General features: G+C 33.1%; 1 protein-coding gene across 1 annotated transcript in view; it reads right to left on the bottom strand.

Moving 5' to 3' along the window:
* The window catches only part of CAPZA2 (capping actin protein of muscle Z-line subunit alpha 2), a 60,136-nt gene that overhangs the window by 8,288 nt on the left and 33,441 nt on the right, over window positions 1-18,407 (bottom strand). Inside the window, exons 3-7 of the mRNA XM_078059491.1 lie at window positions 16,827-16,878; window positions 11,118-11,181; window positions 6,768-6,974; window positions 4,865-4,944; window positions 1,200-1,278 (exon numbers count right to left, since the gene is read on the bottom strand). Coding sequence (XP_077915617.1) covers window positions 1,200-1,278; window positions 4,865-4,944; window positions 6,768-6,974; window positions 11,118-11,181; window positions 16,827-16,878 — 482 coding nt within the window. The remainder of the gene's footprint in view (window positions 1-1,199; window positions 1,279-4,864; window positions 4,945-6,767; window positions 6,975-11,117; window positions 11,182-16,826; window positions 16,879-18,407) is intronic.

The following is an 18,407-nucleotide window of genomic DNA, read 5'->3' as shown; positions in this document are numbered from 1 at the left end:
ATCACGCTAGGTGATGAAGAGAGAACTGTCAGATAATCCTAGCTCTCAACAGACAACAGACAATCCCAGCTCTCAACAAGCTTTGGCTCAACAGAGGCACCATTTTAGAAATTATCCAGGTGAAAGCTACTAAGGCCCAACTGAAGGAAAGAATAATGTCAACAGTAATGGTCATCATTCATCAAGCACTTCATGTCTGGCTCTGTTCTAACCATTTTGCCCATATCAACTAATCTTCAAACATTCATATGAGCTTTGTATTGCTGTTTTCTTTTTCAGATTCATGAGGAAACAAGCAAAAATAGCTAGTATTAAATGACTTCCTATTGTCATACAAATAAAGAGCTGGATTCAAATTCAGACAGCCTGCTTTCAAAACCCACGCTCTTAGCCTCTATTCTCTAGCCCCTAATGGACAGTCAGAAGACATAAAAGCAATAGGATAAAGACCAGGAATGTATAGTGGAGTCAAATGATAGAGCAGCTGTATCTGATTCATCTTTATTCCTTTATGGCTTTTAGCAAAATACCTTTCATGATAGTTAATGAAATAAACTGAATAAATAAGTAAACCAAGAGAGAAAAAGACTGGTCAGTCTTTTCCTTTAACTTGTTTAATAATGTTTATATTCAAATACTTGGTCTTATTTATCAAATGTTCTATATAAACATTTGAGTTTACATTAAATGAGTCAAAGAATTCAATTATGGTGGGTTTCTTATAAGAAACCAAATGCGAGTACAGAAGATACTTAAAGGATAAAGGTCATATCTACATATATTAAAATACATACATAATAAATATATATTTATACATCTATATACACATACATACATTAATATTATACCTCACCCAATTCCACCCAATTCAGGAGACAGAACAGCACAACTCAAACTCAGAGGATGCTTGGATGAACAAATTGTTTAAAGAGCAGACCAAATGGTAGCATCTAATTTTAGCTATGTTTTTAGAATCTGTAAGCTATCCTTGCATATTTTTGATGACTAGGGAATGAAGTGCAAGGTTATTTGAAAGACGAAAGAGGAAATCAACACTACTTGTTTTTCCCAATACCTCAAAACAAAGATCTAGAAAAGAAAGGGTTATTGTGTACTGAGAAAAAGTAAATTTATGAATTAGCTGTTTCTCTGTTCATAATCACCTAGAGATCAGTAAATAAATTCTTTTTGTTTCATACCTGAATTTTCAAGATGCCAACCACCTGAGTGGTTGAAGGGGTGATTGTAAACTTCCACTCTGACCTCCAACGACCATTCCTTAAAAATAAAAACAGCAGCTGTAAATAAGGTAGGGAAAATAATTTGAATAAATTTTAAGTTCCAGATTTAAAGTCAATGCTACTGTATGAAAGTGTGGGGGATGGATGCTGGATATTCATTTTTTAATCACTGAAATATTTATTTATGTCTGTATGTATGTATTTAAAGATTTTATTTATTTGACAGAGAGAGACACAGTGAGAGAGGGAACACAAGAAGGGGGAGTGGGAGAGGGAGAAGCAGGATTCCCGGCGAGCAGGGAGCCTGATGCGGGGCTAGATCCCAGGACCCTGGGATCATGACCTGAGCCAAAGGCAGACGCTCAACGACTGAGCCACCCAAGTGCCCCTAATCACTGAAATATTTAAAAGAATCAAAGGGTTAAGTTCAGTTATGAACTACATTTAATCTTCATCCTATTAATAAGAAAGGACCTATACAATGGATGCAACTAAAGAATTCTAAAGCTAAGGCTTAAAATACAGTTCAAAACTAAATTATGTAAGCCACTTCTGGAAAAAAATTTTAAGCTACTTCTTCACAACTGACTACTTATGTTTTAATTAAGAATAAATTGAATAAATAGGTGAAGGGGAATGGGAGATACAGGATTCCAGTTATGGAATTAATAAGGTGATAAAAGGATAAAAATAGGGAATATAGTTAAAAGTACTGTAATAACGTTGTATGGTGACAGATGGCAGCTATACTTGTGATGAGCACAGCGTAACTACAAACTTATCAAATCATTATATAATACACCTGAAACTAATGTAACATTGTGTGTTCAGTATACTTCAATTAAAAAAAAAGAATAAACTGAACAAATGTTCAGATTACCAAGGGTTTTCACAAATACCGTCAATGCAGTCTGACATACACTGAATAATACAAAGTACCAATAACTTTAAAAAGAATGGGTAGTAATACAGTATTTTAAAGGTTTTGATATCTGGAAAGAGAAAGGCTTTATATAAGGAGTTATAAGTGTCAGAATATTTTTCTTTTCCAGTTTTAGGATTAAATTTCCACATAAAAGGTACCGCCTCCTCTCACTTCTCAAAATTACAAATTAACACATATTAATGGTAGGAAATTGTGACATTACAAACAAGCAACCAGTATGTTGTTATTCATTTCTGTCTCCCAGATAATGAATTTTATCCTTTTTTTGGCCTTTTCATGGCAACTTTCCTTCTACCTCTGTTGGCTCTTTGTATGCTAAACACAAAGGCAAGTTTATACCTGTTAGGTTTTTTTGAACAATAGCATATGATTCTGAAAAATTCACAGTTATCGGATCACTATACTGGCTTTGCTATAAAATTACTTCTGGGTTCCTTGTAATATTCTTGCAATCTACCCAACCATGAAAATCTAGAGAATGAGAGTACTCATACCTAAAGTTAGCACTTAACATTTGAAAAATACTACCATTAGAACAATGTGTATGATCTACAGAATAAAAGAGAATTTTATACCATGCCTTGATTTTGAGTGACATTCAAAATTATCCATAAGTAGCTCACTCAGTTGGACAAAGAACCTAGGTCTATTTATTTTTATTTCATGATTCCGAAAGAAGTTATTCCTTTTATTTAGGTATTAGTATTGAGCACTAGTAAGTTCTAAGCATATACATTTCTGATTTATTATGACAATATGCATATATAAACACTGATTACAAAAAGAAAAAAGGAATTTCAAATCTAGTACTGGTACCAATTTAAGAACTATTTCAAAAAATCCTTCCAAAGGCATTATTACTACATAGTTATGGTAAATGATGCTGAGTCATACTCTTTTATCAACGGAGTACACAGTCAAGATGTCCTAGCCTTTATTTATATTCTTCCCTTCTCTTCTATTAACACTGTAATTACAAATATGTGTTTATTCAACAAACATTTATTAAGCCTCCAATATGGCTAGACACTAGGGAAAGAGTAGAGACCAAGAAGAGAATGTCCCAGTGAAATCTATTAAACATCCATGACTAATATCTTTTGATTTTTATTCTATCTGTATTTTTAGGTGAACTGAAGTCTATTTCTTTGTAGCAAAATATTTAGATTTTACTGAGATTATTGTAGTATGTTATGTCTAGCACTTTGTCATTTAGAATTTATCTTTTCTAAAAAGGGGAAGTCACTTTTAACTTCCACGATATAATGTTCATTGTGGTAGTTCAGGAGAAAAATTCAGATATGTGAAGCAAATTAGTGAGAACAGAGAACTCAAAAACAAACATCTTCATTTTACACAGGCTAAAGCTCAAATAAATTCTATTTTTGAAAACTAATTAGTAAATTCACTATAACATCTCCAATATATATTGAAGTAAAACTTAGTAACATGAATTTTCCTTTAATACAGTCTCAACAAGACTGATTTTATGATACATATTTTGGCACAAATTGCATAAATTAATAGATTTCTTTCTTTAGGATATTGGTAGGTTACAGCTACAAGTTTTTATGCCTAATATGGAGAACCTACACTTTTATTAAGTCCATAAAAGTAACTTTATATACCAGAATCTTTAGGGAACTGCAGCTTGTCATTAAGGTGTATGTTTACATATGGAATTGATTTTCCTTCAGTGATAATGGATCTGCATTTCTCCAAATGTTCTTGGTTAACCTTGTAACCTTGCATTTATTTCTAAGATGGTTAAATAGTGGAGCAATCTTGGGCCATGAACCAAATTAGTCCACAGGGGTTACTGATACCTCTTACTTTACCCTCCAGAGCACAACCAACCAACTTGGCTAAACAAGTCAAATATTATGACTATATTTACTCTGATGATCTTAGCATGTATTAACAAAAAAAGAGGGTAAAGGTAAAGATTTCATTCAATTCTGAATTTATAAAGTCTTGTAGAGCCTCAGAATTTTATAAAGGAGCTGTCTCAGAAATAGTCTTGTCTAAAAATACAAAGACTCAACAACTTGTCAAAGGTCCAAGATTAATAGGGAAAGTTAGTGCTTTACGGGACTGGACTTTTATAAGGAATAATCAATGAATTTGATTACAAAATTATAATTCAATTAAAATGAAATTATGATTGTAATCTGCCTCACTGTATAAAATATGTCTTACTTCCTTACATTGGCCAACCAAGCACAGACCAATCCACATGAAAACACCTACTTCAGAGCCCCCGAAGTTCACCAGAAAAATCATTGTTCTTTCCCTTTATAATTACCTCTGTCCTCCTCTCCCATATTAAGTCTCATTCAGGAACAATCCCTTCTCAGAATGAGCATAAGGGCCTGCCAACTGGTCTGCTCGCAGGCACAAATGTTCCCTTAGGATGCTGCTTCCAAGTCTCTAAAAACACTCAATACAATCCCACACTCTTATTCACTGAGTGTCAATGGATTTACCACTACCTTTAAATAATTATGCTGATTATGGAGCAAATACCTTTCTTATATCAAAAGGCTGAAGTTTTATGTTTAGACTGCACTTAGTTATACACAAACAGGTACAGGTCCAACCAATAAAGCAAGGACTACAAAAGATATAAATGTCAACATTCCCCAAAAAATTTTGTTAAAACAAATTTTTAACTTACCAAAAGTTTTTTGCTTGGAACTGATGGCTTTCTATGCATGCAATAATGGTTTGCTGTCCATCTATTTTTTTACCATATACCTTAATGGCAAAGAAAATAAAGAGAAGAGTGAATTCAGAGCCACAGAATAGTCAGCTTTAAACACCTGTACCAAAAAAAAAAAAAAAAATGTACAGCACTTTGGTAGGAACATATAAAAGAAAAGAGAGTAGGTCATCATTCTAATATAGTAGCTAGAAAAACAAGTACTCAAACATGTCCACCTATAATCACAAATTCTTAGTGAATCACAAAAAAGCACAAAATTTATAAAGTAAAACTCATTATTATACTCTAAAAATATTCACAAACATCCTAGACATACCATACTATTCATTCCAAATACAGGTATCACAAGAAGTGTAGACAATTTATTTTAAACATGTAGATACCAATCTGGCTGTTTCCATACAGATAAAAACTGGACCTACACTGTGATTATCATCTTTGTTTCCTGCACAATCTTAGAGATTGTCATTTCTTCATTTTACAAAGTATTAGTACAGAGGTGAGAAAACTAACTTACTTTTAACCAAGAAAGGTCATTAAGAGAATGCCTGTGATGGTATGATGATGTTATTTCACCTCTTGTTTATTGCTTTAAAAGTCATGGATAATTTGTACCTTTCAATCCTCCAGGAGCAAATAAGGACTCTCTAACATAACCTAACTATCTATTCTTGAGTTATTCTTCCAAAATAATCCTAATCAACAAGGTTATAATTCAAGGAATTTGTGAAGTATTTTAGGTTATGCTGTAATTTTTCCTGAAGTAATTACTGAAAGCTAGATACTTAAGGGGATCATATGAATTTCTGTCCTAACCAGAAAACTTCTGAGAGTGAAATGGGATGCTACTGGTAATATTAATAATTATGTTGGGACAGCAAGTATAAAACAGGATATATGGTAACCTTAGGTTCCAGAGGTAGGTAGAGGCCAGGTCCAGAAGGTTGTGAAAGCCATGTTCAGAAGCCTGGACTCTATTCTAAGTATAATAGAAAATCTTTGAATGATTTCCAGCATGGGATTTTCATGATCTGATCTGTATTTCAAAAGATCTCCCTGGCTATGGAGAAGATCATAGAAACACAAACAAACTGGGGGCGGGGTGGGGTGGGCACCTGAAAAGCCTACCTGGGTATAAACAATCTTACGAAAAAAAAAAGAAAAAGAAAAAAAAAAAAAGGACTCCTAATTTCTACCATATTTCATACTGAAAATATAAAAAACAGGTTAAAACTATGAAAGAACCACATTAAAAAAGAGACTTGATTATAAAACAGGAAGGACATGATTCCACTTCCAAATAATTTAATTTGTTCTAAGATCTTGAAAGAAGTTTGATCTAAACTTACTGAGATGAGTTATTAACATGAGATTAAAGAATCCTATAGCATCATGCTCTAATCAATGTATGGACAATTCCTACTTGGATTTAATTCAAGGTACAACCATTTTTCCATTTTGGGCAATCATAATATATTTATTATTTAGAGTTTCTTGAACATTCTTTTTTTTTTTTTAAGATTTTATTTATTTGACAGAGAGAGACATAGCGAGAGAGGGAACACAAGCAGGGGGAATGGGAGAAGGAGAAGCAGGCCCCCCGCTGAGCAGGGAGCCCGATGCAGGGCTCGATCCCAGGACCCTGGGATCATGACTTGAGGGGAAGGCAGACACTTAACAACTGAGCCACCCAGGCGCCCCATCGAGAAAACATTCTTAGAAATATTTACTTCAAGAAAAAAAACAATGGCAAGTTATAAAATGCCAGTTCTGTAAGTTACAGATTTCAGGAGATCATAAAAACACTGTCATATTTACATACGACAAAAGAAAAATATGCATATTGATTACTTACAGTGCAGACCCCATTTGGATAATGTTCTTTTACATAAGCTCGGAGAGCAGTTTCTACTGAAGTTCTCCATGATTCGACTGCATTTTCTGCTTCATATGGTCTTGGATCAGTTGCTTCCTTTCTTAAGTGATCAAATTTGAAACAGATTCTGTTTTTGGGATCCAAAAACTTTCCATTTCCCAAGTCGCCATGTTCTGTTATCAATACCTTCAATGGTGCAATGAATTTTGGAAAAAAAAAAAAAAGTATTTAAAATAGCATTTAAGTACTGATATATATGAATATACATTCACTTAAGTTTTGTCCTTAACACTGTAAAATAATTCTACTTCAAGCAATTGGTTTAACTATTTGGCACAACTATAATAATTCAAATGAGGCTATTCTCGTTCAGCTAAGGTTAGTGGATCTGATTTTCTCCCAATATAACTTCTGGCTACCTGGTGAAAAGAATGCATCTTCTAATATATTGCTGGAGTTTTTGTTTCTGTTTTTGTTTTTTTACAGCTATAAACAGTTTACTATTTCCATTATCAGTTTCCAGTTCTCGAAACTAAGGAACTGGTAATAACCTTCAATGAGAATGGTTACAAGAATAGCTTTTACAAGAATAGCTTTAACCCAGAGAGAATACTCTTCAGTGTGTCCTATATTGTTCCTGGGCCCACAATCTCCTCTACTGTGAAGGGTCTGCTTGTTTTTATAATCTATTCACTGACAGTTGTTTTCAACTGACTTTCAAATTTTTAAACATGTAATTTATTCTTTTATATACATTTAAGTTGTACATGCATAAATTTGGCATTCTGTGCTTTATTTCAAAATTTCCCCTCTTGTTCTTCCCTTGCAACTCTCCAATCTTTGACTCCTTACCTATGTCAGAACCTCCCCCACCCTCTGATATAAATCATGTACACACAGGATATATCCTTCTCAATTTTTTTCAGCCATACAATCCCACATAGATAAATAAAAACACATCTATGTATACATATACACACATACAGGATTTTTTTTGGTCACTGCTTTACCAGAATGGAATGAAAATGCACACGTACACATATTTTTCTGCATCTGGCTTTTTTCAATATAAACACCTTACAGAAATCCTTCAAAGTCAACTGGTAAACCTCTCACCGTTCTTTTTAATGGCTGCGTAATATCCCATAATGTGGATATAACCTAATTTATTCTGCCATTCCTCTATTGACGGACCATCTCTTTTATTTCCAGGCTGTTTTCTTTTTGGGGGGAGGAATGAGTACATATAAAAATGTTAAAATAAGTACTTTTGTACATATTATTTTAACATGCTAATGTTTTCATTTCCATTAGATGCTTCCATTTCTCTCAAATATATTCCCAGCAGTGGGGACAGGAGGTAAAGGATCTGTATGTTTTTAATTTTTAATACATTTCCAAAAAAATGGCTGTGACAATCCACATTTTTATGAACAGTATATAAGATATATTCCTCTCACATTACACCCATCAACAGGGATACGATTCTTTTTTCAGTCTGATGGGTATAAAATATCTCATTACTTTAATTACATTTCTCTGACTACTGACAGATTTAAACATCTTTTTGTGTGTGGGCCATTTGTTTTTCTGTGAGCAAATATTCTTTAATATTTTTCATTTGTGTTTTTTTGTTGTTATTTTCTTATTAATTTATAAGAGTCCTTTGCTTAAGGTATGTTTCATCTTATGGTTAAAATAGTAATTATGTAGCAAAATGTCCATCTTTTCTTCTATAGTTTCTGGGTTTCCAGACTTGTTTAAGACGGTCTCCCTGCCCTAGTATTGTACATATAGACTCCTTTAAAATTTACACATTTTTAATCCACCTGAAATTAATTTCTATGTTGTATGAGACAGAGGTTCAAATTAACCTTCTTAACAGAAACCAGTTGTGCCAATCTTTTATTATGCCTATCTAAATTATAATCTTGTCACACATAAAAATTTTCATACATTTTGGGACTGAATTCTGGTTCTGTATGCTGCTGTACTGATCTCTGTCTACTTTATACAAAACCATCCTGATTTGACTTCACACTGGTTGTAAAGCCTCTTCTGCTAACCAGTAAAGGAATTCTCTTTTACCCATTCTTACTGTTCTTACATTTTTTTTTCCAAGCATGTATTTTTTTGCATAAACTTCATGAACATTTGACCAATTAAGAAAACTATTAGGATTCAAATCAAATTGCAATAAATTTGTATTTTAGTTTGTAAATAATTTAACTTTCTATTTTCAAAATGGAATGTGGTGTTGCCTTTCCATTGTTCATATCCTGTTTTGTGTTTTAAGAAGACAACCACCATTGTCTTCACAATCCTTTGCCTTTCTTGTTAAGGTTATTCCTAGGTTAACGCATAGTTTTACCAAATAAAATGGAATTCCTCCCCCTCCAACCATTTCTAGTATAAAGTACTTATTTGGTGCAATAGAGGACAGCTAATGAGTTTTGTATACTTACCTTAAATTCAGCCATCTCACAAAATTGTTTTAAGCCTAGTAGTTTATTTGGGAAGCTGATTATATAAATCATGTAACCTAAGAGTTTTATTTACTTTTATAAAGCTTTATTTTATTTTTTTTTAAAGATTTTATTTATTTATTTGAGAGAGAGACAATGAGAGAGAGAGCACATGAGAGGGGGGAGGGTCAGAGGGAGGAGCAGACTCCCTGCAGAGCAGGGAGCCCGATGCGGGACTCGATCCTGGGACTCCAGGATCATGACCTGAGCCGAAGGCAGTCGCTTAACCAACTGAGCCACCCAGGCGCCCTTTTTATAAAGCTTTTAAAAGTTCTCATTCTCTTGTCTTATTTGCTATACCTCCATTAGGTTAGATAGTAATAAGCAGACAAACCTGGCAAATTTCTATTTTAACTACAATTATTTTAGTGTTTGTAGTCTATGATATTTACTGTGATTTTTGTTAAACAATCTACTATACTTAAGAGGTCTTCTTCTATCCCTAGATTACTCAGGGTTTTTGTAATAAGGACTAGCTGCTGGATTTTTCAATTCCCTTTCACTGTCTATTGATGCATCATAAAGTTTTTCTCTTTGATTTGCTGATTAATAGATAAGACCAGTATATTGCCTTACATGAAATCACTCATGCATTCTTGTAACAGATTCTATTTAGTCTTGATTTGTCGTTCTTTTGATATATTCCAGGATGCTATTTGTTAATATCTATCTAAAGTTTAAAAAAAAAATAAAGTTTTTAAATCTATAGTCATATGTGAGATTAGTTTGATTTTTTGTTTTATCTTTATCAGGTTTAAGTATTAATATTATGCTAGGTTCATAAATGAGTTTGGGAGCTGACAAATATTCTTTTAGGGATGTATTTTAAGAAAATAATGGTCAATGTGCCCAGAGGTACAAAGATTTACAATACAGCTTTGTTTACAGTTAAAGAAAAAGAAAGACCCCCCCCAAAAAAAAACCACCCAAAAAATCTCCCAAGAAAATAAATATAGGAGATTCATAAAATGAAACACTATATAGGTTCATATATATGTGTGTATACATACACACACGCATGTCTATATATATATATATATATATACATATATATATAAGCTTGTTTTCTCTGCAGTTACAAGTCATCTTCTGTCTAGGCTCTCTTTTCCCCCTGTAAATACAAGACTACATATTACATAATGAATAATGCCAAATGCAAGCTTTGAGATAACTAGCCACTAAGAATTAATTGTTACAACTCTCTCATCTTCCACCTACCAGTTCCTTCTTCATACTGTTTTGTATTAAGTTGTGCTTCACACAAGCACAATACGAATATAATCACTGTTCGATTATTAATAACTCTAAACACCAAAAAACCCCAAAAACCCCCCAAAAAAACACCAAAATTAGTGACCTTTGGTGGCTTTTCTTAGCAATTCTAACTTTCACTTTGGAAAGAAAAGATTTAATAATTACTAAATGCTAAGTTACTCACATGAAGAACTGTAGAATTCCAGAGCAACCAAAATATGATATAAATCTTACTAATATATATTCTAGATTTTGGATTAATATAGGATTGATTTTTTTTCCTATAAAAAACAAGAAAGTAGATTTAAAGCAATTATTTTCTAAAATCTTAAAAGAATTACATTTGAATACTTCTAAAAGGGACTTTCTGCTAGTAGTATTATTGGTCTCAACAAAAAAAACCAAATTTTCAATTATTTTGCCCATAAGAGGCCATGATTAAAATGAACACTGTATCTTTAAACATACCACTTCAAAGTTCTTGCTGAATATATTAACTATTATAAATGAAACAAAGAAAAGTCAGATCCCGTGTTCATATGCAACATACCTGATCGTCATAACCTTCAATTTTTACTGGAGTAAACTGGTCCAAGTTATACTGTGCAAATGCACTAAAAAAGAAAAAGGCCCGTTATTAAAGGTTAGCCATCTGTAAGATACCTATCTAATTACTCAAGTGTATACTGAGTACACAACACACCAGGAAAAAGAGTAGGTGCTATGAGAGATGTAAGGAGTAATCAGACTATGATCAAAGGACTTACAGTTGGGTAGGAGAGATAGTAGATAAATATAACCATAACATGAAGTAGAAAGTACTGTAAAACAATGACCAATAAAGAAAGCATCAAGGAGACTACACATTTTAAAAAATAAGAAGAAGAGCTTTAGGGGTGATTTCTTTAGAAATCTGCCACTGAGAAATGGCCCTGAAATAATGAGCAGGCGCTCCGGCAGAAACTGGGGGGATGGGAAGAAGGGAGTCTTTCAATGAGGGGACCAGGATAAACAAAACACATGGGAAGATGGGTTAGGTCCACATCACAGAAAGCATCAAGCTCAATGCCTGACACACAGCATGTGTTCAATTATATTCACTGAATTAAAATGAAAGGCCCTGATTGATAGAATAATTACTTCATTTGGGAGGCAGAGCAGAATCACTGAAGCTTTCTGAGAAAGAACCTAACTACCTCTAAAGAAGATTAATTTGGCAGCAGTGTGTATGACAATTGGACAGTGGAGCAACTAGAGCCAAGGGGGAAAAAAAAAAGGCAGTTAGGTTGTTATTAGGCAAATGTCCATATTAGAACTAGAGTCTAAACTAAGAAATGGTGACAAGATGGATTCAAGAATAAAGCCTCTCTACTCTCATATGAGTTAAGTAATACTACATAATTATGTAATACATTTATAGGAAAGATTCTCATAGTACAAAAAATTACCTGAAAAATATGTAAGGACCATATTATATTTTATTAAATCTATAACCTGAGGTTTTTTTCTACACTTAACAGAAAGATATTGAGTATTTTAAAATTTAAAAATACATCTGTCAACCTAATCTATCTACTTGGAAGGTTTTCTAGATGGCAAGACATCCACTGAATTTTCAGGTTATTAGCTACTTGAGTCTCCTCTAGAAAGGAATGTTTGGTTGAGCAAAGCCATCACCGATAAATTAACAGCAGACTAGTAAATGTAAAAATAGCAAAAGAGAATTAAATTACTACCTGTCAAATTCCTGACACTGCATGTTCAAAAAAGATGGGGGTAAACATAGAAATGCATGATAAGGGAGAGGGCAGTAGCTATTCACTTCTGATTTCCTTAATTCATTAAAATTATAATTTTTCTAGGTATAGCCTCAACATAGCCAGGCAGTTATCAACCCTTAAGTGAATTTATTTCAACACTACTTTGAGATTTATAAAAAAAAAAAAAAAAGTATTCTAGATCACTTAGAAAGTAGGATTCAGGGCGCCTGGGTGGCTCAGTCAGTTAAGCGTCTGCCTTCGGCTCAGGTCATGATCTCAGGGTCCTGGGATCAAGCTCAACATCGGGCTCCCTACTCAGCAGGGAATCTGTTTCTCCCTCTACCACCCCTCCCCACCATTTGTGCTCTCTCAGCTCTGTCTCGTTCTCTCAAATTAATAAATAAAATCTTAAAAAAAAAAAAAAAAGTAGGATTCATTTTCCAGTGAAAGACATATGTAAATAATAAATGTAGATAGTAACTTGGTCCTAGGCCTTTTACTGCCCAGAATATCAAACCTGATCCATCTATCTACTTGGGAGTGAGCGAAGAATAGGAAATCTGAAAAGGAGACAACTGAGTATGAAAATAGGTAAAATTTTATCTTAAACGCTCAAAGCAAGTTAAATAGGTGACAGTTACACGGTATAGTGGTAAAGATACTAACCTAGGAGTCAGAATATAGAATACCTAGGTTCTGTCCAAACCCCGTTATTAGCTAGCATGGGGCCCACTTACCTTATCTATAAAAAGACGGGTTTGGACTAGCTGACTTCCGAAGTCCCTGCCAGTTCAGAAACTTACTCCATCTACCTACTCATCATCTACTCACCCACTCCTCTACCCAGACACAGTGAGAACAGTGACTTCTCTGCCCTCTTAAGAGTTCTATAGCAAAATCATCCATTTCTAAATACCTGTTCCTATATTTAGATTTTTATACCCATTACTATTAGTCATGCACCAGTCACATACTATACTTTTCACCAGGTGTCTCCTTCAGTTTAGCCACATTATTTCCCTATTTACTATTCAAACCCTGTTCATCATTTAAATTCAGCTCAAAACCACTTCTAAAGAGAAATTAAAAATTTCTCCCTTTGGGCTCCAAAGGCCTTTGATATGCCTCTATTATGATATTTTATTTAATTTGGCCCAATACTAAACATATCTGACTTCCCATTAGAAAATCCCTAAGAGGCTAATAATTTATGTCATCATCATAGTGAAGTCTGGCATTCATATGTTCAGTTGAATAAAAGGCTCTTTCTGGGTATTTAAAAGTTAGACTTGACAGTACTGACGCTTCAGTATGTCTACTTTTACATACTATGAAACATACTGAATTTGTGCCCTTAGGAAAAATATCCCATTAAAACCACTCTTATGAATAATAGCCATGTTTTTCCCCTTACAGAAAGATAAAAAGAGGGGAAAAATAAGACTAAAAGACTTAAAGCAAAGGGAAAAGGGGAAAGAAAGGAAGAAAGGAGTACATATATGTAAGAAAGAGAAGTACTTGTACAAAAGAAATTCAGTATCAAAGATCACAACTGAAGAAGAAATGCGACTACAGCTATGCACTTCCTTTGGTGAAACTGCCACTAGGACACATTCTAAATGTTTTTTTACAATGCTTTGCAAGCTTCCGTTACATAGTTTTGGACAGCCTCGATGATAGGTGATGAATCTTCTTTGGAGGACGAACCGGGTTTGAAGATTATTTTAAAAGTAATTCAGAACCAAGTCTAGTGAACAATGAGGATAATACTATTTTTGCTTGAAAATTATTTCATGGAGAGGACACTGTGAACCAGAGTTACATAGTTCTAAAGTCAATCAATGATTTAAGGTATATTTCTTATTTCACAGATACCCTCAAATGTTTACAAAATGAATTCAAATGAATAGTTTTGAGAAATTTGGAATGAAGACTACTACTGAAGTCAACAAAAAGAAACAATATTTTCTCTAAGTGTTCATCTAGTTAGCAATCACTTACTGATAGTATAACTACATGCAAGACAATCTGAACTTTCTACTTGAGGTTTTGATGTTTTTTTCTTAGTATCATACAATAAGCATCTTATTTTATCATTAGTTACTGATTTCTTCAGACTCGTTTCCTTAGAATATCATAGTATTGACCATTTCAATGTATATATCTCTTGAAATGTGGACCACAACTGTCCCCATGTTTCATAATAAAAGAGAAATGTAGATCACATTCTAATTTCTTTATAGAACAAATCCAATTTATTTAATTTAAATATAAAAACCATCATCAGATAACTACTTCTTTGGACAAATAAAATTTCAATACTTTAATCACGTTTGAGTCAAATGTATGGCTATTTCATACCACTTACGTAATTATGAATATTTCTTTGACCTTCATTAAACTTTATTCTGCTGAGGAAAAACTCTTGTTCTTTCAATAAATCAAGTTTCTTATTTTCTTAACTGATAACAACAAAAAAAAACCCCACTAATTCTTGCACCTATCTGAAACAACCCACACATTTATTTACCACAGAGAACTGAGAGGAAAAGTACTTTGAAAGTACTGTTGTTACAAGTTGTAAATGCTGTACATCTTCTTTACTTCCATAAGATTTTTGTCAACATGCCATATGCTATTATAAAGAAAATTAATTTTACTTGAATACACAAATAATTTAAATAAGGTTTAAAGAACTTAGGAATAAGTAGCCATTCACTCAGAAGCTAATCACTAAAGTCAAAAATATAGAGTAAATTGATTTCTATAAAGCACTTTAATAATCAACAGGAGTGGAAGCAACCCATATGTCCACTGACAGATGAATAAGTAAACTGTGGTATATAAATACTCAGTATTAAAAAAGAAATTCTGACATGTACTACAACATGGATCACCCTGAAGACATTATGCTTAGTAGAATAAACCAGTCACAAAATGACAAATTATGTATGATTCCACTTCTATGAGACACCTAGTGAAGTCAAATTCATAGAGACAGAAAATAGAATGGTAGTCGACAGAGGCAGAGGGGAGAGAAGAATGAGAAATTATTGTTTAAAGTGTATGGAGTTTTAGTTTGGGAAAAAAAAAAGTTCTGGAGATGGATAGTGGTGATGGTTACACAATGTGAATGCACTTAATGCCAAAGACCTGTATGCTTAAAAATAATTAAAATGGTAAATTTTATATTATGTACATTTTCTCACAATAAAAGTAATAAATAGGGTGAAAGAGGTGAAGAGGATTAAGAATACACTTATTTTTTTTTTTTTTTAAGATTTTATTTATTTATTTGACAGAGAGAGACACAGCGAGAGAAGGAACACAAGCAGGGGGAGTAGAAGAGGGAGAAGCAGGCTTCATGCAGAGCAGGGAGCCCGATGCGGGGCTAGATCCCAGGACCCCAGGATAATGACCTGAGCCGAAGGCAGACGCTTAACGACTGAGCCACCCAGGCGCCCCAAGAATACACTTATTGTGATGAGTACTGACTAATGTACAGAATTGCTGAATCACTATATTGTACAACTGAAACTAATATAACACTATATGTTAATTATACTGGGATTAAAAACAAATAATTAACAGTTGCTACTAAAAAATAACAGGAATTTAAATCAGAAGCAAAATCAGATATGCCTAAAAGTCTGTTGAACCTCTACCTTCATTAGGGTTAACTGTAAAGGACAGATCTGATAAAGCCTTGAAACATTACAAAAAGAGTAAGATGAAATTTCCCCCATTGTTCAGGATTTCACATATCGGGTACAATATTAGTGTGAGAAAAGGTGTCTGGATGGATAATAAACACTCTTTGCAAGGCACCTAAAAATCTGTTTAATTTTGTCATTTTCCAATGAGTAATGGAATTGGTTAGCCTACTGTATGAGTCTCCACCTTACTTTTGGAGGTGGGAATAGAGAAGAAAATCAATTACTTCTCTGAAATCCTAAGACAGTTGTAGCAAGTCATGATTACAGTCACTGGTCCAAAGATGATATACTAGGATTTAGAACTGCCTAGTTATTTGAATCAGGTACTATATTAGGTATTTATGAAAGAATAAAACTCCTAATCCTCGAAAATCTATTAGGGTCAAACACTTAACAAAAAGTAAAACCTGCATAAAAAAGCAATCACAATTTCAAAAATCAAAATTTCCAAATAATTTTATCCAACCTTGCAAATGCCAAAATGTAGTACTGAGTATATAAGCCAAATACTCAATGAATAGAGAATTTCATGTCATAATTGTGTCCCTATGTCCCTCTGTGATCAAAAATTTCTCTTTTAGCTAGGTACAGACATATAATACATATATATATTTAAACGTCATCAAAAATATTTCTCTTCTAGCTAAGTACATACATGTAACATATATATATTTAAACTTGATGTGCAAATATCTATTTCAGAGATTAGTGCTTAAAAACCACCTTTAAAACATTTTTTCTCATCATATCACTAGCTATGTTAACATAATATATAATACTTACTGAGCTGCTCCTTCCCTGAGAAGATTATCATTATTAAGCAGTAACCGAACATCTGCAAAACAAGTATTATGTTTTCTCTATTATTATTTTTATATGTTTGAAATTTCTACGTAGCGAATGCAGATTACTTTGGTCATGTATTAACATTCCCCACTCTTCCCCACCCCCTAACATGTAAGCAAGATCAAAATTTTACTCTGATGACAAAAATAACCACAAAAACACCCCATGGTATTATTTTCTAAAAGATATTGGTTAGGAACAGAAGAGGGAATTAAATAGAAATATAAATTTCCCCAGCTATCTGAAACTTGACTTTATGCTACTTGGCTTTTACCTGTTTTTGCTAACTGAATAGAATCCAAGGAGATTTTTCACTTTTACCAAATGGTACTTATTTCTCCACTTTATGCCATTTCAACTTAAGAAAGATTTCATAGAATGCTCTATTTTCGGATAGCAGGGGAAACCTGTACATGTTATTTTATACCTTATTAATTAATAGCCAATGTAGGCAGACTGTATTTCCAAGGAACTAAAATGGAGACAAGCTCCATCAAAAAGATCGTCTGATGAGAGCTGCAAAAGATGTCTGCCTCCTAGTTTGACAACACTAACATGAGTTTCAAACGAATTTGCTTCATACAAAAGGGGATTAAGCAAGAAACCACTTGTGAACAGAGCACAGATGTAGACATTTCTGTCCTCAGCTCATGTTCAAACAACAGATGAATGCATTTAATTCAATATGGATAAATGCTTTATTTGATTTAGCAATCTCACTTTGGTTATTGATTCTTAATTCTGTTCTAATTTTAGACCCAATATGTAGACATCTGCCTACTCATCATTAAAACATAACTTAAAAAAATACTTTTGTTGGAAAATCTAAGCATTCTGTGAAACAATAAAGAAAAAAAAATCACGTAATTTCACCAAACAAAATTCTATTCTAATCTTGGTCTATTTTCTTTATTTTTCCTACACACTTGGCTATTTAATACAGTTGCTATCATAAAGTACATACTACAAGTATCCTAATCTTTTCATTAAATGAAAATAACACAAATAACCTAAGCATCTTCCATTAAGAACTGGTTAAATACAATATAAACAGACTATATACAGTTCTTATAAACAGTGTAAAATTGAGCAGCCATTAAAAACAATGTAGATGTGAAAAAAATGTAGATATGTATTTATCAACATGAAATACATCCATAACATGATAAACAGGAAGGGGAAAACCCAGTATGCATAGTATTATCATATTTATGTAATGTTATATATCTTTTATATCTCTCTAAACTGAGAGATGTTAGAAGTATTTCATTCAAACGCAGAACTTACCGACATCAATTTCCAGTGAGACTTAGAAAAGCAATTTCTAGGACTCATACATTCTTTTAGGGTCTTTCTGATTAACAAATTTGTAGGGCATTTAATTCAAGGTAAGGACATTCAGTGAAAAAACGTCTAGAATTACGACTTATTCTTGGTTCTATAAATTACACAAGAGTTTGGGGGCCACTGACTTTACTGCAGTTTCACCATTATCAATTCAAATTACATGCCAACTTT

Source organism: Halichoerus grypus, chromosome 12 (genome assembly GCF_964656455.1).
Source record: "Halichoerus grypus chromosome 12, mHalGry1.hap1.1, whole genome shotgun sequence".
Classification (NCBI taxonomy): Eukaryota; Metazoa; Chordata; class Mammalia; order Carnivora; family Phocidae; genus Halichoerus; species Halichoerus grypus.
The sequence above is the reverse complement of the archived record's forward strand: the minus strand, read 5'-3'. Positions and strand labels throughout refer to the sequence as shown.